Consider the following 27736-nt stretch of genomic DNA (forward strand, 5'->3'; position numbering starts at 1 on the left):
AAAATCAAGAGAAAGAGATAGTGCAAAAAGTGAAAATGTCAAAAAAAATTGTAAAGGTCAAAAGAAAAAAAAAAAGTCAAGAGAAGAATTCAAAGAAGAAAAGCCAAAATGGCTGGAAAAGAATGTCAAAATAGCACCGAGTCAGTCTTTTCTTGTTTTTTCACTAATTAAACATCCCACATTTCAGTTTCATTTCACAAACTTAAGTCACATATAGGAGTGTTGCCTCAAAGCTTTGAAATAAAACACTTTATGAGACAAATGCTATAGAGCACAAGTTTTCCATATTTAACCATTTTTCCTGACTCACTTAATTACCCTTTAAAGTCTGCTAAACTAATCAAGCAAAGTCGCTGTGAAGAATGAAACAGTGAGCACCAGGCCTGTTTTTTCACTCTGGGCCACAGTCCAGATCATATTTGTTATGGTATGGGATGTCTCTGCCTGTGTCATGTTTTTATATCATCAGCATGATCATCTTTATTAAATTTACTCATTGTAAAAGAATGCCTTGGGTAATAGCTAATGATAAAGAGCATATTTTTAAACACAATTATCAGGAATGATTGAAACAGTGTTGACAATTGTTGAAAAAATTGAATCCTTATTTCATTAAAATATCAAATTAAGTGTTAAACCCTGCTTGACCTGCTCCTTCTTTATATAATTTTAAAATGTAATCCCATTCAATGACTGTATTTATCTCTCAAAGGGCAATTTGTTAAGAGCCGCATGTAAATGAAACAATGGGACATTGGAAACAGTGACAGAGTGATTGATTAATAAATAAAAAGACTGAATGAAAACAGTAAAGTTTTATTTCTCTATCATCATAGAATTCCACAATAACAAACTGCACACTATAGGATGGACTGAAAAGTAGTCCATCCAGGAACACCCTCATCATACATTTAACCATTTTGTGGGTATAGCCTACAATTTACAGGCTCTGGTTTTCATCGAGTGCACAGCTAGACACTCCCATATGAATAGATACATTTATGACAATGCATATTGAATACAATAGAGTTAGTTCAGAAGCAATTAACCCATAGTAGCACAAATCTGAATATGAGGGTGCAACAAGCTCCATGCTATAAAGGAGGAGGCTGGGGTGGAGGAGGTTAATCTTTGCTAGCAGAATGTTGCATCAGCATAAATGCAAGTAGGGTTAGTGAGAAGTACGCCATGTTTAAATGGACCACTATGTTGAGAGAAAGAGCTGTGATTGGCTGTGGGAGCTGGGAGGTGCATCACTGGAATCAGCTGGCCGTCAGCTGATCACAGCCTGGCATATGACTACCATGTTCTGCATGAACTAATGCTAAGCTTTGTGTACTGTTTGGGCTTCATGGATGAATTTCACATAATGAGAGAGAAAAATGTTTACCAGGGAGTGCACTTTTAACATCTTTCACCCTCATAATGTGAAATTCATCCATGAAACAAAAACTGTGGTTTAGCACTGAGTAAATGCAGGTCCATTTTTTATTGAACAGAGTTCTCAGTTCAAAGCAAGAAGTAAACAGCTCAGAATGGCGGATCTTGGCAGAGCATCTGGTTTCTACTCAAGCTGAAAATTCCTAGTGGGGCCACAGATTTATGGAGGTGGGAGCTTGGGCGATTGAACTCATAGCCAGTGGTAGAGAGTAATCAATAACAATTAGGATTCATCTCAAGTCAGCACCACAAAACATAAGTACAGCAACAGAGCAGCAACTTGCAGACACATCCTGTTGCAATTACTGAAATTCAGAATTTATATGGTTGAAATCTGTTGGAAACATTTGAAGGACTTTAAAAACGCAGGCAAAGATTTTTAAAGCTGTACCATTTTTATTAGTATAGACATTATGGCAAGAACAATATCTTTTAACGCTGTAAGTCCATTGAAATCCACAAAGTTAAAAAAGAGGAGCTATTTGCAGGGATTTATTGAAAAAAATTAAAATAACTTTTTGTTTGACTAAATAGGTCTACATATAGCACAGTCTATTTTTATACAACATTTAATCGGTTTACCTGGTTGTGAAAGATTTGAAAACAAACAGATACTGTGATTTATAAAGTGGAAAAAGTTTCAAAGGTTAATGTGCTCTGAGTGTTTGGAAGCACATGAGCGCAGACGTCACGTCGGCTTTGTTCTCCAGACTAAAAAACTTCCAACATGTCTGCCCTCTTGGACTCCCTCAGAGACGTTGAACTAGTCTGTTTTTCCATGCAGAGGTCATCCCCACACATCAAGAAACATCTCCTTTAGAGGCTGCTCACATTCCTCAGAGGTGGCACCATGCTTTGACGCTATACGTTGTGTAAGCCTCTTTGTGCTGTTTCGAGGCACAAGATCAGAATTTCTGGAAAGATTAGGGGGTGAGGAGGGGGGAGGTGGTGGAAGGGTCGAGTAACTACCCCTGAAGGGATCCCGTGACTGTGGAGTGATTAAGAGAAGTGAGTCATGAGGCTGAAGAGGAGGATAAATGATTGTAAGGTCACACAAAATGCACAGATGCTCAGAGAGGAGCACACGTTGTTGAAGTCCAGTCATAACAGGGGAAGTGGCATTTAATATGACACTAATTCAACACAGGCTTAAAGGGGAAGGACTTCTCCTTTTTTATTCCAGTCAGATGTAGTTGTATTGTCCTTTTACCACAAACTTTCCACCTGTCATTCAAAGGAAAATTTAACTGATCACAAACTCTGCTCTTCTTAAAATCTGTTTCACCAAAAAAAAAAAGAAGAAAGAATCAAAAGCAGCCTTTCAAAAACACCTGTTTTGGACTGTAATCCCATTTGCAGTCCAGACTTGAAGGGTTATTTTTATGGGATTTTATGCCTCAGCAGTAAGTTTTACACACTTTTCCCACACACTATTTGGCCTTGATTCACACAAGGCAAAGTTTCAATCAGAGCTGATATGGTGAGTTTCAAAGGGCAAAGGGAAGTCAGGAGTGCTGACAATGGGATAAATACATCAGAGCTTTTGTTTGCGTTTTTCAGAGCTGTATCTTTTTTCATTGACTGACTTTTTATTTACTTTAGACAAGGATTTTAAGAGTACATCAGCAAGTAAACCCTACTGATAACAATTCCCATAGCCATACTATTATGAAAAAGGCCTTGTCCTCATGTAGGTCAGTATTATTGAAAACAGAGTTTTCTTTCTGTGCTTTTGGACCTTTTGTACAAATGCCATTTTAGGACACTGTTAAGATGTATTTTCAGTGAGAAATGAAAAAAAAAACAGCTCTACCACCTATTGAGCTGGGCATAATGATCCAGATCTCTTAAAAGAGATGGATTTCCCTTTGCAATGAGCAGGACTCAACCGGCATTATCTATGAAAACACTGGCAAAGTTATGGTTTAATATGAGAAACTATGCTAAACCAGACCAGACTGCTTTGTGGAAAAAGATCATATGCAAATGTTGTCTGACTCTGATCCTCCTGGCTTAAGGTGCCATTTTTTATTCTGTTTATTCTAGTTTTATTCTCAATGAACCTTCTGCCATAAAGTGCAGTGCCTGTAAAAAGTATTCACCCCATCGGATGTTTTTTTTTTTGATTTTATAAATCAGTCATGGTCGACATAATTTTGCTTTTTAATGAAAAAATACAAAAAAACTCTTTAATGTGAAAGTGAAAAAGTAAGTTGTAGTTTCTACAAAGTAATGTCAATTAAACAAAAACATGTAAATTAAATGAGTGACTGCAAAGATATTCAACCCCTTTACAGTGACTGACCTAATTCAACAGAGGTCCTGCCAGTTGGTGCTAATTTTACTTGTCACACAGTTAGTGAAATCAGGATAAGTGAATGTGCCTCAAGTGATTGTAGTATAAAGACACCTGTGTCTGGAAGGTCCAGTGACTGGATAATTAATATTCCTTGCTACCATTACACTATGAAGACAAAAAAACACTCCAAGCAACTCAGAGAAAAGGTTATTGAAAAGTGTAAGTACAGTATAACAAAAACTGAGCTTTTTGGCCATAAAACAAGCCACTATGTTTGGCTGACACTGCACATCACCACAAACACACCATCCCCACTATGAAGCATGGTGGTGGCAGCATCATGCTGTGGGGATGCTTCTCAGCAGCCAGCCCTGGAAGGCTTGTAAAAGTGGAAGGTAAAATGAATGTGACAAGATATAGGAAAATCCAGGAGGACAATCTTATTCAGTCTGTAAGAGAAATATGGCTTGGCATAAGATTTATTTTCCAGCAAAATTATTGCCTGAAGCATACAGCGAAAGCTTCACAAAAATGGTTTAAAGACCACAAAGTGAATGTTCTGGAGTGGCTTGATCAAAGCCCAGACCTCAATCAAATAGAGAATTCGTGGCAGGACTTGAAAAAGGGCTGGTCATGCCTGATCCCCATGTAACCTGACAGAGCTTGAGCAGTTGTGTAAAAGAGAATGGAGAAAAATTGCAGCGTCTCGTTTGCAAGCCTGATTGAGGCCTATCCACACAGACTCAGTTCTGTGATTGCAGCCCAAGGTGCATCTACTAAACACTGCCTTGATGGGGGTAAATATATATGCAGTCACTTATTATACAGTACATGTTGACATAAATTTCTAGAAATCTGTTTTCACTTTGACATCACAAAGTATTTTTTATTTATTTTTGTCAAAAAAGCCAACTTGGCCATTATTGATTTATAAAATCAACAAAAGGGTAAAGCATCCAATGGGTGAATACTTTTCATTGGCCCTGTAACTTTCCAGACTCAATAGTAGAAAGAATGTGGGTTTTATCCACAGTTTAAAGAGTCTGGACAACCATTAATAGTGTAAAACTCTCCAAGTGGAGTTCTTCGCTGTCACAGTAGTTCATTACCATACAATGAGTTTACTGTAAATAGTGGCTGTTAAGGTAGAAGGTCACCTTCTTCTTTGATTTGTTTCGAAGTTTTGCACCAAGTCAGATCAATTTCATGCTTCTTGAAAAGGATAAGCACAGGACATGAAGACTTCTCACTGCTGAAATGGTTAAAGAAACAGTTGAGAGAATTTAGAGCTGCTTGATTATGCTAAAGATCATGATCATGATTATTTTGACTGGTATTGGTATCGTGATTATTAAACAACATTACTTTTTGGGTAGCAGTTTTGCTCAGCTGACAGAGCGGGCGCATTCCAGAAGAATGTAAATATATCCCATGAAATAAATATATGAAATAGTCTTCATTGGTGTGTCAGGTTAATGAAAACCTGAAAGAAAGTCACATTCATCAGGAAACTTTCTGCCTTCGGCACCCACTATGAAAGTGATACAAGAGTGTTTGCCATGCGTTTACTGGTTGGCATGGCCACTCTTGAAACTGTAACCCTCAGTTTCCCCATACCCCACCTGTTCAGTGCACAAGAAGTGCACTCCGGAGCAAATCCATTTCTTGTCAGATCTTTATAATTCCACAGCAGGGCTACTCTGGTCTATCTTTGGCCCATCACAGATGTGTTCCTTTTCTCAGTCTATTTTCATCGTAGACTGAGGCCGAACCGTACCAATCCACCTAGAGCAGATCTACCTGAACTGGAATGAGAACACTGAAAGAATCTGGTCAATTTCAAAACTAACAATGCATGGATTCTTGGTTGTAAATCTCATCACTTTATCAACATTTTGTCCCATTCTGAGGCACAAGCCACAGGTCATCAGTCATGAAACCATCCTCTCTAGAAAACATAACCTTTAGACTTCCTAATGTACTCACCTTTGGTAAAAGTAAAAAATGTAATAATATAAAAGTGGACTGCAAAGCAACTTCATAAAGCAAAGCAAGCTGTTGTTCTTGTACTCAAGAAACACATCTAGTGGGTGAGGGTGTGTGGTGTTGGTTGGAGCTAAATGCTGTGAACCCAGAATGCTGCACAGGCAGGCAGAGTCAAATATTTAACTCTGTTAAATATCTAATTATTGTGTAGTTTCTATTAGAAAGATGTAAATTACTGGAAGTACCAGTTCTGCCATTATAATCATAAACATCTGTGTTTTACTTCAAAGAGTGCCTTCAATAATAGTGTTTTGAAACATTCTCAAGCAAAATAAGACATTTTCTCCACTATACCAGGTATCTGTCTTTCTTCTCCATATTTGTCACCCCTTTCATGCTCTGTCTTTACTTCACCTGTATACGTGCACACTACTGTGATGTACTTGTGACGTCTACTCCATATCAGTCTGTTAGCCACTACTTTTCTAAATCATAAGCAATTCCATACCTATTCTTTACTTATTATATCTTGAAACAAGATTTTTACATGGAATTGTCAGATGAATATGACTTTTATGAAGTAAAACCAGATATTTTTTTTTACTTGTACAATGATATCAGAATAAATCAGAATTGAGTTTTGATGCCAGCTACATTTTCACATACGAGGAATTTGTTTTGCTGTTTTGTGCAAAACAGATAACATAGACGAAGAATAAAAATCAAAAAGCAAATAAAAGCAGTAAGAGAAATGTAATAGGACTTTAGAACAGTCAGGTTCACTCTGATCCTTAGAGTAGATTCCTCTGATTTCCACTCAGTCTTGTGACTGATGAGCTCACTGCAGAAGTGTGACTCGTAGTCATGACGATGGTGTGACTGAACCCACTCAAAGCAGGACAAGCAGTCAACCTCCTCCATAGAATGTATGAATAATAGGAGATCATAGGATTATGAATAGAGGACAAATCTTGTTTTCTTTGGCAGAGTGTTTAACAAACAGCTTTTAAAGTTGATGCTATTTAAGTTGCTCTTCTTTTATATGTGTGCAGGGTTGATTCAGTTGACACAAACCAGCTAGCCTGCATTATTTAAGTAGTCTTTTATTCAGTACAAATATTCAAAGGAGACATATTATGCAAAAACCACTTTTTCAGGCTTTTCTAACATAAATATGTGCCCCTGGCCTGTCCACAATCCACTCAAGTACCAGAAAAATCCATTCCCTTTCTCCCTCTCTTTCTCCACCTTTCAGAAAATGTGTGCTGAAACAAGCCGTTCTCAGATTTTACACCTGGTGACCTCACCAGGAGTGTAAGCGCCCGCCCTCAGGTTTGGTTGGCCCTCCCCCACTTGGAGGAAAGTTCCACCCTCCTCTCCTGATCCTCTCAGCTATCGGCTGAGATGCTGGATAGCTCAGTGGGTTATCCTGCTGACTACAGTCTGGGAGGTTGATTTTCAAATCCAAGTCAGGTCCTAAACTTTGGATAAAAGTGTCTGTGGCACCAGGAGTGCTGCATCCATTTCCTGAGAGGGGTGTGGTCAGGGGTGGAGTCAGACAGCTAATTTAAAGCCACAGACACATAAACAGCTTGTTCTAAGAAGGGCTGAAATAGAGGGGTTTTTAGACATGCAAAAATCCTATACTGGAGTGTTTTTTCAGCAATAAACTTCACAGGCATGTTTTGGGGACCTCTGAGACCAATATAAACTTGTCTTAAAAGTGTAAATATATGTCCCCTTTAAACCTTTTCTTGTCAGTTTTTCACATCAGGCATACTGAAAAGTACCCTTTTGACTACAACACAGAGAAACATAGGTCATGTGAAACCCTGTCATTTCTATCTACATGTATTTTTACCTGATCTGCTGGCAAAAATCTTGTATCAGCATTATTTGTTATCTGTTATCTTTTGATCGCAGCACAGAGAGATAACCAGACCATGTGACAAATCCTTTGAGTTGTACCAGTGTGTTTGTTTGTGCCCTACTTTTTAATCCAGAAGGCTGGATTAAGATTTTTAATTACAATGATGGATTACCTAATGATTATTGACTCGTTTGGAGCAGACTCGAGTAAAGGGGGCCGTAAATTAGGAGGTTTTTCCTTAATTAAGCTCAATGCTCAGCGATTATTATATAATGTTCTTAAAAAGAATCTGCAGACAGAAATCACTGGTTATTATACAGTATTCTATAATTAAAAGAAATCTGGAATCCGTCCCGGCCATGGGAATGGTGGATCAGCTCTTGATCCTTGCAGGGCTTCTAGAGGATGCATGATGGGTTTGCTTGTCCAGTCTACATTTGTTTTGTGGATATTTAGAAGACTTACAGTTGTGTCCCTCTGAGGGGTGAAGGGTACTGCGGATGTTTGGGGTACCTTAGCTGTTGTTACAAGCCTCTCTCAGTAAAATTAAAGTTAGAGTTGTGTCTGCATCCTTGACACAAAGTCAGAAATGTTCTTAGTATATGTTGGTCTGTCAGGGTTTCTCCTTGTCACCAATTCTGTTTGTGATTTTATGGACAGGCTGTCAAGGCGCTGTGTTATGGCCTGAGATTAGTTGGACCCAGAAAGCAGGAGACGGTTAGGCAATTAAAAAAAAGTTTTTTTTATTGTCCCACTGGAGACACAGAGATATATACAAAACTCAGGAATCCTTGCAGGCTGTGGCTGCTGGAGGCCGGCTAATCACCAAACTGAATCCCAGAGCAAAAATGAGGCAGTGAGGCACCGATCTGAAAAAGCACAAAAGAAAAGATGATCAAAGTGGATGGCTTATTGACAACGCTAGCAAGAAGTTTCACCTGGAAGACTTGAGACTTGCACTATAGAACGAGATAGAATTTCTCTGGACAAGTAGTAAAAGCTGAGCCGGTCTTCAAGGAGAAGTGAGTGATTGGAGAGTGACATCAGGTGTGCCTCACTGCACTCAGCCAGAAAGTGGGTCAGCATTGCCCCTGCCCCCCACAGCTTGGGGAAAGCAGAAGAGAACAACAGAAAAACCAAAGCACAACAGAAATTTTCTAGATCAGAACAAAATAAAAACAAAGTAAACTCAGACCATAACACGCTGTGTTTTGTGGAAACCTCAGAATTTCATCTGCTCTTTGCAGATGATGTGCTTTTGTTTGCCTGTTTGCAGCCGAGTGTGAAGCAGCTAGGATGATGGAAGGATGGAGATTGAAACCAGGTTCCCTTAGGACCCGGTTGAAAATGAATGACTTGTTAGCTAATTGCTAATGCTATTGAGTCTCATGGGTTCTGTGATGCAACATTATCAGAGATTACATTTTACCTTACCACTTGTGCAGAAAGATGGATCACAAGGGGACATTAACTCAAAGCACATCAGCACTGTGCATCAAATTAAACAAAAATGTGACACCTTAGACTACTCTTGAAGAAAAAAGACTTTTGGTGTTTTGTGAGTTGCACGCCATCTCAAGACTGGCTTTAGCTGCTACAGGATAATTTTGTTTCCCAGTGGTAGAAAGTGATTGGCAGATTGAAAATTAACTAGGTCACCTAATGAGTTTAAAGATAGTTATAGTACGATGTATCCAAGGTCAGGTCAGTAAAATGACTATCAGGCAAATGTAAATAAAATGTCATGATATCTTCAAATGTAACATCAAGAAAAAGAAAATTCTGCCAATTAAAAATGAGAATATATAGAGTTGTGAAGATGAGCAACTCAGCAATAAAAACAGATATAACAGATGCAATCATGACCTTTATAACTTCATAACTCAAAATCTACTCAGCTTATTCCAGTGTTGAAAAGTGTCATTTTATCTGATAACTGTATCAAAAAGGACTATGATCAATAAGGATTTCAATATTAATCTAAAAGGTTAACAATTTTAATGCCTAAATGAGGGTCAACACCTCTGAGGCCGTGGTTCTCTGTAATGAAACAGTGGATTTCTCCCTCTGGGCAGAGAGTGAGTCTGCCAAAGTGAAAGAAAATCATCCAAAGTGAAACTTTTGGGTCTTCTTCACATGTGAGTTTAGAGTTGACCAGCAAATTAACTGGCGGATTGCTTCCACATCAGCATTAGGGCAGGTGTACCAGACTGTTGTGGTGAAGAGGGAGCTGAGCTTGAAGGCAAATCTTTCACTTTACCAGTTGATCTTCATTCCATCCTTTGTCAGGTGTTATGAGCTTTGGGTTGTGGCTGAAGGAATGAGTTTGCAGAAAGAAATGATCAAAATGAGATTCCTTTGGAGGGTGTTGGAGCTCAGCCTTAGAGATAGGGAAATCATCAGATGGATGGATGGACTTCATCAACTTAAAAAGCTTTCTTGCATATATTTTTGCCTCTTCTTTCTGACTTTACATGACTGTCAGCGTTAGTGCAATTGTCACGATTAATTAAAGTCCATAATTAGTGCTTTGATTGTTTTTTAATTACAATTAATTGCATGCTTCATAATCCCCTTCTTCACACTTTGTTGAATCCGCTGCAATAAGATAGTCCACTACTTATCCTTAATTTCTCATTTCAGCTTAAAAAAAACTCTCAGACGACCAAGTGGAATAGTCAAAAGTCATCTTCACATTTTTGTTATCAAACATTTACCTTTTTACTGTTCCTTTATGTCCTTTTCAATCATAACAAGTTGCTTTTGCCATGGTTAAGTTCATGTCAAAATCTTCAATCTACCAAAGTACCTTATTGTCTTTCAGAAGAAAAGCATTTTTTCAAAACAGGAAGTTAGTTATGCTTCATTTTAGACAGTAGAAAAATCAAAAGGGAACAGAAACTGTTTTAATGCAAAATAGTGGATTTTCAAAATTCAGACATTCATTGCAATAATAATAAGTACTTGTTTGACAGCCCTAGCTTGAACTCTTAAACTCTGATCTATTGGTAGGCATTTTGAGTTTTTAATCTTTAGACTGTGCAAAACATGGATGTAGTCCCCCTGATGTCACCCATTGGTTTATGATGAAGCATCTTTAAAGCTCAGCTATGAGGGTTGCCAACTTGGGAATGCTGTCCCAATTTAACCTTTTGTCTATCCTTAGAAACAGACAAATCTGAGACAGGTCCTAGGCCTCCTGTCATACATATACAACTCTTTGTTACAAGTCAGATCAGGCACATCCCTAAAAATGCACAACTCCTGGCCCTGATATAACCAAATGAATGAGGGGACAAAGAGTTGTTATTCTTAATGCTTAGAACCACTTTTACCAAGTAGGCTGCACATCAGAGAAATGACAGAGACATCTTTTTTTTCTATTTTCAAAGAAAACATTCATAGTGATGTGTTGAGCTGGTTAAAGACAGCAGTGTGAGACACTTTGTGATCAACAAGCAGCAGAGATAAGAGGTCTGGATTTGTCCACAGGCAGCGCCAAGATTGACTCAAAGCTCAAGTTTTTCACAGGAGCTGCCTTGCTGCTAACTTGTCAACTGTAAACAGTAAATGTTTATTTGTGTTAAATCTGATTATGTTTCGTCTTCCCTGCAGGCTGCGGGAGGGCTGATGGCCTATGTAGGAGCCTATGTGATCAAGAGTTATGACAACTTTAACGACTTCATCCAGGACAAATACACTCTGATCCCAGCAGCGATCATCGTCGGCGTCAGCGTTGTAATGTTCATTTTCGGCCTGCTGGGATGCTTCGCAACAATCAGGGAGTCCAGAGTCGGCCTTAGCTTTGTAAGTTTGCATTTGTATTTGTATCTTTGACATATACTGTCACATCATTTTGCTTCTTCTTTTCACACATCTTTATTGTCATTTTACCCAGTTCTTCTTCTTCATCATGGTGATCTTTGTGGCTGAAGTTGCTGCTCTGGTGTTCAGCTTCATCTACCAAAACAAAGTAAGTCACCCTGATAATGTACTCTTTCACACAGTGTTTCACCTGATGGTAAAATATATCAGATACTATTGTTTTACACTGATCTGAGCTTGTCTTGTGTCTGTGTAGATAAGTGGAGACTTGCAGTTATCCATGAATGACGTCTTTACTAAGTATGATGGGGAGGATGCAGAGACCAAAGCTGTGGATTATCTACAAAGTCAGGTTGGTGTTTCAGGATATGAATAGATCTCGTTTTTAGTTGTACTTTCCCTCACAACACCTGTTCTGTGACATATTTCTTTCTTGTTTACTTTCATTTCCCTCTCTTTTCTTTTATTACTTTCGACTTTGTCTTTTCTTGTATGCCTGTAAAAAAACAGCAGATGCTAAAACACAAACCTCTGCCTTTCATGATTAGACTCAACTATCGTGTTACATTTTACTTTTCTTTGGATGAATTCATTTCATTGCTTTCTTGTGTGTTAATGTATAAATTGATTTTAAATGAGAAGTCTAAATCTGTAAGTGAGTAGTTTGGCATACAACAACATATGACAGATAAGTAAATATTTTGGGTGTATTGTTTCAAAGCTAAACCTATGCAGACAAAAGTCTTTTATAAGTTGAACACCATAAACCACTCATACCTTCTCCACCAACTTGTTTCATATGAACTGAACTTTTTTCTGTGTATCTGTTTCTCTGGCAAAAGTCTGCCCAGAGTCAGTGAAGCAGAAAAAGCAAAAGGTTTCATTTCTGCTTCTAAGATGGCACAGTTTAAGGGGACATGTGGGTTTTACATCCCAATGAGATGTCTGAGCCTCTAACCCTCTATTTTCTGTGTGATATGGAGTACCTTTACAACAGGGGTGTAAAGGTATGTGTATTCATACCATGCGGATTCAGCACAGGCCTCTCGGTACGGTAAAGACATGTACCGAATGGATACATGTGGAGTGAAGCTCATACACAGATGGAAAACCAGGGCTGTCACACTCACTCAGTGAGTCATTTTGTACATGCGCTCCTGCATGTTTCTAAATGTATAACAGTGTTAAACAGTGTATCTGACAGAATCATCACTTTGAACCTGTTTCCTACCTCAGAGTCACAGTTTCAGACCAAACTGCTGTAGCATTGTAGCTCTCATTTTAATGATCAGTTTCAAGGTAGATCAAAATGTGCTTCTCTTTGCATTCATTTGATTCCCAAATCAGCATACTGGTAAAAATTGCTTCACAATATGGACTCAAAAACAATAATTTTAAATACTTAAAAATGAAATATATAGCATTGAAAATGTGATTAATCTTAAGCAACTATTTAATATCAGCCATCAATTATGATTTTAAGACACTGGAGGTTTACAATAATGAATGATCAAGTTGTAAACATTTGCTTCGACAGATGCTAAAAAATTTTACTTCTGAGAAAGTAGCATTTAAAAGAAAAGGGGAAAAAGAGCATGTTTAGGCATTTACTGCCTTTGTATAACATCTTTTTTATCAAATGAAGAGGAGGATTTGATTTATAGAAACCTTGCAACAAGGTTCAGTTGATATCAACCTGATGAAAAAGTGAAACAGCCTCAGATTTTACATGATTTGGATTTTTGTTATTGCAAAATATGACTTCATGTCTGAGTGGTAGCTGTGTGTATGTTTATTTTAATGACTGTGTCGTTAATTATGCATCAAGTCAATAAACGTATTGATGGAAAATCAGCATGAATGAACAAAAAAAAAAAAAAAAAAAAAGAAAATATGCTAGGCAACTTCTAAATTGTGTTAACTTTTTTTTTCCATTTCAAATTTATTTAACCAGGAAAACCCACTGAGATTAAGAATCTCATTTATGAAAGTTTCCTGGAAAAATGAAAATTACACAAATATGAGGGAAGCAGATGAAGAATAGCCTTATAATTAAAGATATCTCAGTGATTTTTCCTATGATTTGTCAATGAAGGCCCACCATCTCAATCATACAGAGCACAATGAAAAGTTTTATAACCCATGATCAAGTCAGTATAAGACAGAAAACTGTTACTTGTTTTCAGTGACCCAGAGTGTACTCTCCATGCCCTTTAAAGAAATTAGAAATTACACAAGTAATCATTAAAAGTGGGCGTTTTTTTTTTCCACACTGCTTGTGTTTGACCTGAATATCAGTATAGTTTTAGAGCTAACTCACAGAAACTTCCACAGCAGCTTTAACAAGTTTTCTAATCCCAGATTTTAAACAAAGGAGGGGATTCTGAGCTAATCTACTGTGTCAGGTATTTGTAGCAGTAAACAGTTTCCACCTTGTAGGCAGGTCCCGGGGTTAGTGCATGTTTTGATCTGCGTACGGCAAGAGGAGTTTTTTTTTTTTTAGAACTGTTGCTGGAAAAAATCAGCAGAGAATCAGACATTAGCAGGAATGTGCTGAAGTTGTCCCTTGTTTAAGATAAATTAAGGAGGCAGTAACTCAAAATCTTGAAATAATAATCCTAAGAAAACAGAAAAGAAGAATTTAATATAATAAGTATAATAATATAAGTTTATATGGCACTTTTTATGCAGTTATTACAATATATATGCAAAAAAATATATACAATAGAAGTTATTTAACAAAGCATCATCAATCAGAATCAATGGTACTTAAATAACTATTATAAAGCTAAACTACAACAAAACATCAGCAAAGTTCTGCTTGATCCAGGTGTGGGCAGAGAATGTTGATGACTCTTCCACAGATTTGACAGTTCTTCTAAAGCAAAAGAAACAAACAGCAGTAGGATTTAACTTTCTGTCAAGGGCAAGGCTCTGTCTTCTGGGGCAGCAGTCCTTATAATTCTGGAGGCTGTCTGTAGCCGTCCAATCTGAATACATTCCTTGATGTCAAAGAGAGAATCAAGGTCTCCTCCAACGAGAGACTGGGATGTGTCCTTTTCACACCTTGGTGTGAAGTGCTGCAAGGGGTCCAGGAACAATGAGTCCCTTCCTGTTTATGGTCTTTATTTAAGATAGTCCTCTGAAACTACCAGAACTTAGGCTTCTACACTGTCATGTAGGCCAAGTCTTTGTTTCCCACATGGGGTTGGTCCCAACAGTGAAGATATTCACCATGTAATGATAAAGAGATAGATACGTAGATAGACAGACTGACAGACACTTTATTTTTATATCACATCAGATTACCTTTGACTTTCAGGATTTTCTGTAGACTTTATTTGCTAATTACCTAGACAGTAATTAACTTATTTGCAGTTTTGACCTTTGTTCTTTATCCTTAAAAGCACCTGATCCTGCCACACCTTTATTTGTTTATTATTTTGGCCCTGTAAAGCATTTACCCTACTCTGTCCACAGGTTATTCATTCTTTTTTTTCAATGGTCTCTCATTTATTCAGCTCCTATGTTCCTTCAGTGTTGTGTATTATATTGTTGGACTTTTGTGCTATGTAAACCACTTTATAATTAAGGTTTTGATAGGTTATTTTTAAGAAAATGTGTAATTATGATTGTTATACTACGTAGCTGTATTTCTGTTATAGGACTTTTTTTAATAATTTTTTTTGACTATTTTCATATATTCCTAACCATGTGAATCTATATTTTTCTAACTGGAGTCTGTTTGCTTCTTGCCAACAGTTGCAGTGCTGTGGTGTCAGAAATTACACCAGCTGGTCCACTACGGCCTGGTTTGCCAGCCACAACAACACAGTTCCCCTGAGCTGCTGTAAAAACTCTTCTGCTACACAGTGCACAGGCAGACTGGACCAGCTCGACCTGATCAACACTGAGGTAAATTCTCCAAAGGAACATTACCTCTTTTTTTTTTGGGGGGGGGGGGGGCATTTTTGTGCCTTTATTAGATAGGGGAGGACAGTGGATAGAGTCAGAAACAGGGTCAAGAGTGGGGGGGACATGTGGTAAAGGGCCTCAGGCCAGATTCGAACCCGGGCCGCCTTTAACCACTAGGTCACCTGCTCCCCAGAAGGAACAATACTTTTTATATGCTAACATGTGCAGAAGACTTTATATCATATTGCTTTTAATGATATTTTTGCACATTTCAATTTCAAAATATAAAGCCAAACGAACACCAGTAGACTGAGGAACAACTTCATTCACCTGACCAGAAGGCTGTTCAGCTATTTTTTTTAACTTAATCTGTTAGACTAAATACAAGTCCAATACTTAACCTGTTAATTTCTGTATATTTGTATGTTTCTACATATTTCCAATGTAAATGTTTTTATGACTCTGTGTTGGCTATATCACAGGACTGAGACATTATGATTTCAGGTTGTCTGTACTTACAGTGCATTCAGAAAGTTTTCAGACCCTCTTCATTCAGTTCTGTTTCTTATGTTGCAGCCTGACGCTACAGTAAAAAAAAAACATTTTTATTCTCACTAATCTACACTCAGTGCCCCTTCATGACAAAGTGAAAACTGAATTTTAGAATCTTTTGTAAATTCATTACAAAGAAAAACTAAAATGTCACACTGGCATAAGTAATCTGACCCTTTGCAACAACATTTAAAATTTAGATCAGGTTCCTCACATTTTCTCTCTGTCTGTTTCTACATCTTGATTGGAGCCCACCTGTGGTAAGATACATTTGTCGGACATGGTTTGGAAAGGCAAACACCTCTCTACAGAAAGTCTCACAGCTGACTGCATATCAATGCAAAACCTAAGGCACGAGGTCGCCCTCTTATGCCTTTTGGTCAACCTTAACCTGCATCATAACTCAAAATATGATTACACAGACTCCACTGACTGATGTCAAGTACTAAAATGTCGTGGAGTCAGACTGTCTCTGTCTAAGGTTTACAGACACACAAGCTGTGAAACAACAGCCTTCACTGAAGGAACAAACAGCGTTTTATCTAACTTAAGCATGTGAGTTTAGACTATCAGCCCAGGAGTCCCATCTCCTGATCTTACAGTTTGACCTGGGGCCTTGAAGTAGCTTAACCATCCTCAGAATATCTATGGATACAAAGAAATATAAGAAATATCAAAAATATTAAAAATGTCCATAACAGATCCCTTTCTTTTGATTGGTAGTGTTGATAGAGAGATCAACACTATCTTGCCACTCTAAGTCTGAATCTTAATATAAATACAGTCAAGTAAACCATGAAGACTTCAAAATCTGTATTCAGATCATACCAAATTAAATTCAAAGAAATACAATGTTTACTCTTTCTCATTTCAAATAATCAGATAGCCAGCCTCACCTGCAAACTACAAATGGAAACAAAAACCACATGGGCAAAATTGTCCCACTGAAGGTCTTCAAGAGCACAGTGGTCTCCATGATTCTCAAATGGAGGAAGTTTGGCACAACCAGGACTCTTCACCTGGCTAAAATGAGCAATCAGGGTATAAGGGCCTTGATAAGAGAGGTGACCAAGAACCTGATGGTCACTCTGACTGAGCTCCAGAGATCCTGTGTGGAGATGGGATGAAGTTCTAGAGGGACAACCATCACTGCAGCCATCCACCGATCTGGGCCTATAGCATAATGACTAGGCAGAAGTCTCTCCTCATTGCAGAACAAATAATAAAAATAATAATGATGAATTTGTATTTACAAAAGTGCTTTCAGTCAGAGTACTGTACATAGAGATCAAAAGAATAGAAATAAAAACACAACAATGAAAACATTAGAGAATCAACAAACATAGAAACATACTGAAACAATAAAAACAATGGAAGCCTGCTTGGAGTTTGCAAAAAACTCCACATCAAAGGCAATCCAGTTTTAATGTGATTTGTCCATCCTTCTGTCTTATTTATTTTTAATAAATTTGCTAAAATTTCTGATATTCTGTTTTCCCTTTGTCATGAAACGGTACTGAGCGTAGATTAAAGAGAATAAAAACAAATTCAATTGACTGTAGTGTCAGGCTGAAACATAACAAAATTGAAAAAAGCGAAGGGGGCTGAAAACTCTCTGAATGCACTGTACGTATGTAAGCCTCTGCCATTCTGGAGAGCACGATATCTGAAGAACGCTTTTCTTTAAACTTAATATACATATTTTCATTCTCACTCAAGGATGAACTGAGAGGAAGATTTGCCTATGGTACAACAGCTGTACCACACCCCAAACACCCCAGCCATTCTTTGTTTACTACCTGGCAATTGGAAACTTCACATAGGCATATAAAGGCTGTTTACTTTGTGTTTTAACATGTTTGAGCTTTTCCACATGTTTGTACCTCCATTTGGAGTGACAATAAATCTCTTGAATTAAATCACAATCACATCATTTCCTTTCTTTGATACAGTTTGTTAAGGTCAGGCATTTCCACAGTGTACTCACCACCTTTGTGCGTGTGTTTCAGGGCTGTGAGTCTAAGCTGGAGGTCCTCCTACAGGATGTGTTGGGTTATGCCATGCTGGTCATCCTGGGCTTTGCTATCATCAAGGTAAAGGTAGCCACATGTAGTCTAACCACTTAGGTGGAGCATTACTGCACACTTTGAGGAGGTTATGTGATCAGCAGGGCTTGTTAGTTTGTTAGTTAGTTAGTTAATTTGTTTGTTAGCAACATAACTCAAAAAGTTATGGCAGATTTTGATGAAAATTTCAGGAAATATCGGAAATGGCATAAGAAAGACCTGATTAGATTTTGGGACTGATCCGGATCACCATCTGGATCCAGGAATTTTTTAAGGGATTCTATATTGGGAGATAGGGCTAATGGCGGAGGTCTGTGCTCTCCGAGTGCTCTTCTAGTTTATTATTGCAATTCATTAAGTAAGGCTGTTTTTTCAAAGTACCATTAACACATGGTAATTTAAAGTGATTTTTAAAATAAACGTATTAATTACAGTGAGGAAAAACAAAAGGCAGATAAATAGAAAATAGTTAGGAATATGACATGAAGCAACAATATTTAGTTGCACACATATCCTTTTGGAGATAAGTAGGCTAAAATACCTCTCTCTCTTGTATGTTGGACCCTCTCCCTGCATAGATTTCCTCAAATTCTCAAATTTAATTTCCTCGGTAAACAATTACTTGTCTTCAAATCTTCTCCTGTTAAGCTTTATTGAACGCTGTGTTGAAGGTTATTTCCTCAACAAAAGCAGGTCAGTGTGGAATTAAGAGAAACATTTAAGCCTTAATTTAATTGTGCTTGTCAAAGCTTCTCAGGAAACTGGGCCCAGAGAGAGAGGAAAAGAGAAAATATCTGAACTGAATGACCTCCTCGTGTCCCAAAAAAGCTACTAAATAAACCGTATTTTCCTCAGAAGTTGATAGAAGCCAGTAAATATTCATCTACAAATTTCAGTGGGGTATTTATATTTAAGTGGGTTAAAGTCTGTGACCAATCAGCATCATGACATGAGATTTCAATCAATAAATTAAGACATAAACAACAAGCTGATTGATTGAGCAACTTGTTTTTGTCTCTTTATACGTGTATTATTCGATACTCTTTATAGAGACTGATTTTCCCAGTTCTAGGTCCGCAGATAAGCAGCCATAGCTGTGCGTTTTTGCCTTTTATATTTTATGGGGGTTTTAGGGTACTGATTTTTGACTGGAGTGGACAAAATTCTATTGCTGGTTGATTATATTGAACTTTTAATCTATTAAACATATCTGTTTTGTGTTGTTCATCAGCATTTGGAACCTTAGTGTCCCCCTAACTTAGGGCAGTTAACCAGAAATTTACTACAACTACATCTCAAGCTGTGGGGCTCAGTTAATCCATCCATCCATCTTTTTCTGCTCATCACGGGTCAAGTAACAGTGGCAGCAAGCTAAGCGAGTTGACCCAGACAGCTGGGCAATTATTATATTATAGACAGTAACAACATGAGAATATGGATGTCCAAACAGATTGTTCAGGTTGAGCCAAAAATTACAGTAATGTGAGGAAATGTAATTAGTTACTTTCCACCTCTGTATTTAGGATGCCCCATTAGTTTTTTGCAAACTCTTTGCCTGGTGAAGGTGTACTGAAACATTGAGAGCGTGGGTCTACTTTAACTGTTTGATGGACATGCTACTCTTCTACTCACTTTTCGTATGAAATGGATGCATGGAGTTTTTTCTATTTACAGTAAATACTCATTTATATCCTTTCAACAACAATTCAATTAAGGATGCACAACATAATGAGACATGCAATAGTATCAACAGATATAAGCCTAAAAAGTTAATTATTGGTTTCTGCAGATATGAACTTTTCTGCCATTATTTATAATCAAATATCAGCTGTCAACATCAGCAGCATGTATAAAGTTTGTCAAGTTTCATGCAGGATCACCAGACCTATGTCAGCGGAAGTCTTTTTCTTTGTTCATCCTCAGTCTTTAAACTTTAAAGTGTGTTTTAAGGAGTTGTGAATTTCAGACCTAAAACTTGTCTAAATATTGATATAGGCTGAAATGAATCTATACATACCAGCATATCAGATATTGTCATCTTTAATTTCAATGGTGTGTAACAGCTGACCACATGCCAGTCAGGTTTGTTGCTTAACAAAATTAAAGTTAGGTTTTGAGTCTGAATAAGTATTTCAACCAGAAGAGAGTTAATACAAGTTTGACAATAATTTATTTTCAAATTTAATGAAAGAGAATCGTGCAGAGTCCTTGGCGGTTAGAGTCCACCATGACAATATCATGTATTTGAAGGGGTAGTGAAGCAAATGGCAGGAATAGCATACCCACCCTTGGAGTTTAGACACTGGTGGTGGTGTTGAGAAATGCAGGATGAGGAGTAGACTTCTGAAAAGCTGCCCAGGAACCCAGGAATGCAGGATAAGATGAGCAGGAGACCTGTAAGGATCTGGACTAGATGCTGAACAACTGAATGGAGGTGTCTCATTGGACTAGCTGAGTGCTTAGGAGAGTGAACACCCATGATCAGCCTATTGTCAGGGCTGGAAGAGAAAAAGAATGGAAAAGGGAGAGATGTGAATGAGTGGGTACTGAAGATTGAGCAGAAACAGTCTTCCTGCTTGAACTTTCACTGACCTCCATTATTGTTTTTCATTAAGTCAACCGTACAACAGTCTTAAGAAGGTAAACTTGTATAAAAACAGGAACTGACGTGTCTAAGCAGCCCATAAACATTCAAAAAAGAATAAGTAATCATAAACAGTAAATTCATCTGCAATGTGATTTGTCAAAAAAGTGGAATAAAGCCAAAAGAAGAGCATGTTTCCAGGAGTTTCCAATTCCAGTCATCATTTTCTTTCACATTAACAACAACAATAACTCCAGGCTGTTAGAATACAGCCATGTTTTTTATTGCGGGTGTCTGATCAACTCTGTCTCCATCTTCTCTGCAGTTCTTCGGGATGCTGAGCGTGTGTGTGATCACCTGTCGAGCCGGCAGTCGGAGGAGTGGTTACCAGCCTCTATATGCCTGATACACCTCTTACAGCTGCCCTACACCTCCTCATGTTGCTTTGCTGAAGACAAAATCAGCAATGTATAGAAGCATCATTGTACAAATCTGAATTTTATTTTGTTTATGGCACATATATAGTATGTAGAAAATCTGTTTTTAGTTGAAAGGGGATCATGAAAGAATTCTTCCTCTATATATATCAGTAAATTATCCCTAGATTTATTAAATTATTTAACTTAATATAGTTATGGCTTTTATTGGATTAGCCTTAACCTCCCTCTTTGAAGACAGCTAAAGGTGTCTGTCGTGTTGTTGCAAAGATGTGGCCTTTGAGGTAACAAATGTTAGAAGACACTGTTTATTGATAAAAAGGTAGAAAATGTTGATCTCTGCTGTATTTAGTTTGCTAAAAGACTGTTTCTTTAATGTTTCTGTTGGTTTTTGTAATCCTGGTACAACACTGTGATATTACAGGGGAGAAATGTGACAGAATAGAGAACTGTTTTGGGGCCTACTTGTACATCTTGCTGTGCCATTTCACTCTTCTGTGTTGTGTAGATATTCTATAAGGCAATGTTATTCTTTGGAATATATTAAAATGAAAATAAAACCTAAATATTAGGCTTTTTGTGATTTTGATAGATGACAGCTGTGTTTGACTACAGATACATTTAAAAAGGTAAATAATGTCCCACTTTAACAAGCTTCAGTGCAGTTTTAACACACTATTGCATTGCCTTTTTTTCTGATTACATTTCTCAAATAAGCTGCAAAAGTAGTCTTTTGGTGCTGTACAAAGAGACAGCTGCTAACAATGCATCTGTCGCAATGTATTTAGAGGGAAAACAGCCAATGCATGTCAAATCCTGTGGTCATTTTCATGCTAACACACCCCTCTAACCTCGTTACAAAAACACATTGAGAGCATGACATTAAACGTGATCCCTGCCGGTTATCTCTCAACATTTCACCTCCTGACTTGGCTGATAAAGAGGCCCATAGACATGTAGACACAGGAGATAGTAGTGTTCATTTCACATAAACCTTGTCAGTGTTCAAAAAGATAGAGGAGAATATAAACTCTATACAGAAGCATCCTAGCTGCAGACCATAGATAACACGATAGATCATCCATTAAAGAGGCTTAGTAGAGCCAGTTTAACTCAGCAGTGGGACTAAAAACTGAAAAGATCCTTTTGTTTTCTAGATTCATAACACATTTCCCTCACTTTTCCTCCTCTCTGCCTTTTACCCACTGTAACTGGTGTAACATAAATGTATCTATTTGGAACCAGTGCAAAAATACATCTTAGATTACCAGTTTAGTTGATGGCTGATGTTCTATTGCATCTAAACTTTAATTCAAAAGGAAAAATGACTTGGTTAAGGTTGCTCTTTTTTGGATCAAGTTTTAAATAACCATTACCTGGATGACTGAGAACCTGCATAGACATGTATAGCTGTAGTAACAAGGAAAATCCAATAGATGGTGTTAGAGAGCCTATGCTGTAATCTATTCAAACAGATGTGCAAAGTTTTTCCAACTCATAAAATTTTAACAGCTAAAAATTTACTTTAAATCAGTGGTTCTAAACCAGGTGGTTGGCAACTTTGCTTACCCAGTGGGCCAAATTTTTACTGCTGTTTTCATTTCTTTTTTTTTTTTAATTTAAAAAGGAACAAATACATAGCTTTTATCATGCAAATGCCTTGGGATCTACCCAGCAACAGATGTCTTAGAAAGTTTCAACCGTCAAAATGCATTTCATGAAATGTGTTGCAGTTTTGACCCTACATGGGGAAACATCTTTTTAAAAATGGAAATAGGACATAACAATTATGTTTAAAAAGCAGGGCTGGAAAATGACTAATGAATCACCAAAAGTACTGTAATTGAGTCATTTTTTGGAGTACTTGCATTTTTTTAGTACATTTTGAAATCAGTACTTTTACTTCTATCTAAGTAAATTTAACCAGAGTCACTCTACTTTTGTTTGAGTACAATAATCTTGTACTTTTCAACCTCTGTTTATTTCAACGGTAGCACATTAAGTGAGAATGATTCCACATCACATCCCACAGCTGCTGTTGTACACAGCAAAAACTGGAGTGTTGAAAACTCAAGTTTAACATTTCATAGTTTATTTACCTCCTAAAGTGTAATTCTAGTCCATTCTGAGTAAAATGGTCGTCAGTGTTGGACTTATTTGATAATACTGATCCAGTGCTAGTTCAACTCTGTAAAGAGTAAACTGATCTCAGCTCTGCCCACTGCAGTTTTTAATTTTGTAGGGGTGTGCGGGCAGAGTTCCTCGTCATGACCCTGGGGAGTGTTTGGTTGTGTTTGGGTGTTGTCTGTTTTACAGTGATTCACGCTGGAGTTCTAATGCTCATGTTTCCGGTGGACTGTCGTTGTTTTGATGTGGTACACATTTGCACCATGAGTGAAGCTATCCACTGAGTTAGACTTACTGTCTGTGATTTGGGTGTTCCTAAAGGATGCACTGTGCATATTGACTCTCTGCTTTGTTCCTGCAAGAGGAGACCCATCTTACTAGAGATTTTCAAGAATTACAGCAGCTCTGTCATATTTTAGATATTTGATACTTATACATACATTATACAGATGAGTAGTAGTACTAAATGCCATGATAGGTTTTGTTTGCATCGGATTTCTAGCAATTACTGCAATTATACTGTTAAAAAAGGGAGGAACCATAGTTGGACGCCTGATTAGGGAAGTAAAATTGTGACTATATTAAAAAAAAAAATCGCCATTTTACCCAATCAGTCATACTAAGGGTATTTTCTTGACAAATAACTTATTATAATGTAGGAGAATAGTAATGTATTGTGGCTTTAAATATTGCCACAGGTACAATTAAAGGTGATCCAGTGATATATTTGACTAATTTATAGATTTATAGAAATGTTTAATGTATAAATAGTAAAATAGATGTGATTTTTGGTCCGTTTAACAACCTTGTAACAGTTTCATAATATTTATGTAGTTTATATCAGTTTTCATTTTTACTGTGAGACCTGTTTCTGCTGAAAGTAATTTAGACATTAAATATTTGTGATTATTTTAGGTTTTCTGACAAACAAATGGTATAAACAGTGTTTTTAGTCCATTTAACAGCTTTGTAAGTTTTTTCACACTCAAGTGACATAGAAAGTGTTTATTATATGTGAGCCTAATCCCTGCTTAAATTCACTAGCAAATAAAAACTGTGATTTTTTTAAGGTTTCCTGTTGGAATTCTAAGATAAAACTAGTGGTACCACCATTTCTTATACAGTATTCTGAAGCTAGTCATGTCTCGCCTCTAAAGAATCTAAAGACAACCTCATAAACTCTGAAGTCTATGAGCCTGTGACACTGCAGCCGCCTCAGATGGCTCTGTGAGGTCGACCTGTTCCTGCTCCATGTCCCAAGTTTTATGGAGAAGCAGCATTCCTCTTCGAAGTTTCATTATGTACCTTGAAATAAGCTGGGCTAACTTCTATGTTTATTTGTGCTTTGCAACTCTCTGAAGACAAGATAAATAAGTCAAAATTTTGAGAAAACAACCTCAAATTACGTACATGAAATTAGAGTATATAAAATGTATCAATTTATGTCCTCTTTGGGCTTCTGTAGTTTTAAAATAATGGTGTAAAGCTGATTTCCATTTCTTTTTAAGCAGCTTTGAGGTCCTTATTTATGTCTTAATGTTGACAGAAGTTTGCTGTGTCTTGAACGATGTCGTAATTAATGGATCTTGATGTGATTCACCTTTCTTTGTGTTTGTGTGTTTCAGTGTGTGCGGTAATGACTTCCACTGATGTAACCCACGGAGCTCTCCTGTCTCAGTGTGGGTCCCTCTCATATCTCTCCTCTGCATATCTTATTCAGGGCATATCCTCTTCCACTCTGGACCGTGTTGACATTTAGACAGGTCGCGTCTTTTTACAGAGTTGGTGCACACATACAGCTAGATAACCCTGTCGACTCTGAGAGCTGTTTTTCTCCCTCTTCCTCTCTGATGTCTGTTTATCTTTGTGTGTTTGTGTCAGTATTTCAGCTCACCTTTCCTCTCTTGTCAAGCATCTTTATATACCTGTTTTCTGTTTTACACATTCGGTGTATTTGCATATTTTCCCTCCCAACACCTCCCACCTGTTTTCTGTGCTCGGCTCAGCTTGTTTTTCTCAGCTTCCCTCTCGAGTGTTAACCCTCGATATCAGGAGGACGCAGCAGGGGAGTTAGTGCTGTTTCTTTGAATAATACAAATTATCTGAACTTAACAGCCCGTTTTGGGATGTCATCAGTTGCTGAGAAGATTTTATTTTTGATCCCTATGCTTTCTCTGCTCTTAAACGTTTCCCAAGTGACATCAAACTGTGAAATATGTCCAGTCAACTGCTCTTGTTCTGCTTTGTTATCCGATATCTTCCACAATATTGGTGCTCCATAAGTTTTGTCCCTCAGTAAGAAGTGAGTGAAAGAAGAGTTGTATTATGTTTTAGTATCGTCATTGTTTTTTTTGTTGGATAGAAAAAAACTATGATTAAAATTAAAGATATATCATGTAAAATAAGTGACTCCATAAGTATTCTGGGAGGTCCAGTCACCAGTTAATCAGTATTCCTGGCTACCATTACACCATGAAGACAAAAGAACACTCCAAGCAACTCAGAGAAAAGGTTACTTTGAAGTATAAGTGGTTCCATTCCTGGAACATTCCTGGTTCCCCAACACTTGACGCAGGCCAGGTTTGACCTGCTTGGACGATGTTTGAGCCAGTTGGCTATCATTTTGACCGCACTTACAGGGTATAAATAGGTACAGGTAGGGTTAAGGATCTTGCCTAAGGGCCCACACTGGATACTGACTGTGCTCTAATGGTTGAACTCTGGTCTCCAGTGCCAGAGATATCCAGCCTCCTCTGAGCTGGTGGCTTTCTGTGCCAGTTTAGACATAGAAGACAAAGAAGGAAAAGATTTCTATAAATATTAAAGACTCTTTCAAAAATTACTTTAGAAGAATCAAGATTTTTTACCTTTACATCACATGTACACGGCAACAAAGAAAGCATTATAAATACTATAAACAAATCTGTAATACTATGCAAAAATGGCAAATGTTTTAAGCTTATAAAAAATGTAATGACAAAAGAGACACAATTTTATCCCCTGAGTCATAACACCGTCCTTGTTCAATTTTCACTTTCTGTCGTCTTACAGGGAAGAAAGAAGGAGTGTAAAGTGGATTTACTGAGGTGAGAGCTGTGCATATGTGATTTAGTGCTGTAGCATTTTTATTCCCCTATGAGTCATCTCTGCACACCTACAGATGTGTCCTCGCCTGTCTCGCTGGCTCTTCGTCCATTACCCAAAAATCCAGCACACATACACACTTTCATGCACCATATGAGCCCACAGAGCCAGATGTTGTCACAGGGAAATGACAAACTATCCCCTAATTTATTCATCTCCTCTCTTGGCAGGACAGAAATCTGTTGGAGGACGGTAACCTGAGGAGGACGTTTCTGAGCACTCTGTGCTGGAGAGAGATCTTCACTAGGGCAGGCAGGTGCTTTTCATGTGTGTATGTAGAGATCTGACAACTAGTTTCTAGTCATTTCCTGCAGGACACATGAAACAAGTCCAACACTGAGCACATTTTCTGGATTTTTTACTAGATCTAAAGAAATCAAAATAACCCTGCTACAGATAGTTTTACCAGCGTATATAAGATTGAAGAAGTGTTTTATTGCTTTATTATAAAAAAGAAAGAGTGAAATATCTCTTTTTAATAAAGAATATGATAATGAATAGAGGACCAGTACAGTGTCAAGGTTATCCATCCATACACACCATCCCGCAACATTTGGTCTTCAGACACTGGCCTACTTTCCATTCCCACAACCAAACTCCGAACCTATGGAGACAGAGCCTTCAATGCTGCAGCCCCCACCCTCTGGAACACTCTGGCTGCAGACATCCATAGTGCTCCATCTCTGGACATTTAAAAAAAAAACATCTCAGAGGAGCGCAGATGGTCAAGTGGTTTGGGGCGCTACCCATGTACGCAGGCGGTCTGGGTTCAAATCCAGCCTGTGGCCCTTTACTGCATGTCTCTCCCCACTCTCTTCCTTGTTTCCGGGTCTGTCCACTGTCCTTCCTCTATCAAATAAAGGCATGGCCCAAAGGCCCAAAAACAAATCTTACAAAAAAAAACCATTAAAAAAAACCTGTCTCAAGCACCACCTGTTCACCACAGCCTACAGCCTTCACTAAACCACCCCTTACACTTATCCTGCCCCTCACTTAGTCTGTCCATTTCTTATGTGTTCTTGTAAAGCGTCTTTGGGTTTCTTGAAAGGCGCTATATAAATTCAAGATATTATTATTATGTTTGATATTCTCCCCTTTCACCTTTCTTCCCAGCCAGGCCCATAAATAATGTCTACAATGTCATGACCAAGGAGCAGGTGCTGCTGACAACATATGTGCCCGTGTTCCTGTGTGTGTGTGTTTCTGTAAATAGCCTCCCACCACTGACACTGTGTTGTCTCCATTTGTCAGATGCTATCAGTGCTAATTAGAGGGAATAGAAAAGAAACAGACACAGGGAACAAAGGAGACAAAGAATCAAATGAGCTGCAGCCTTTCATTGCCGTAATCCAGATTCAGATCCATCATTTTCTGAATTTAATCTTCACAGCTATACAAGGCATACTCAAGCATCCTAATTGCTTTTTTTCTATCATCTTTTCTCTCTCTGGACTCCTTTTAACCACTTACTATGTTTGTAATATTTTTTCA

At 37.8% G+C, this 27736-nt stretch overlaps 1 protein-coding gene across 1 annotated transcript in view; it reads left to right on the top strand.

The window, feature by feature from the left end:
* tspan36 (tetraspanin 36) overlaps positions 1–21529 on the top strand; it is a 30403-nt gene extending 8874 nt beyond the window's left edge. The window contains exons 3-8 of the mRNA XM_041786443.1: positions 11211–11402; positions 11494–11568; positions 11677–11772; positions 15183–15335; positions 17897–17980; positions 20863–21529. Coding sequence (XP_041642377.1) covers positions 11211–11402; positions 11494–11568; positions 11677–11772; positions 15183–15335; positions 17897–17980; positions 20863–20943 — 681 coding nt within the window. The 3' untranslated portion in view covers positions 20944–21529. The remainder of the gene's footprint in view (positions 1–11210; positions 11403–11493; positions 11569–11676; positions 11773–15182; positions 15336–17896; positions 17981–20862) is intronic.
* Positions 21530–27736: the final 6207 nt, after the last annotated feature.

This window comes from Cheilinus undulatus, linkage group 5 (genome assembly GCF_018320785.1).
Source record: "Cheilinus undulatus linkage group 5, ASM1832078v1, whole genome shotgun sequence".
Classification (NCBI taxonomy): Eukaryota; Metazoa; Chordata; class Actinopteri; order Labriformes; family Labridae; genus Cheilinus; species Cheilinus undulatus.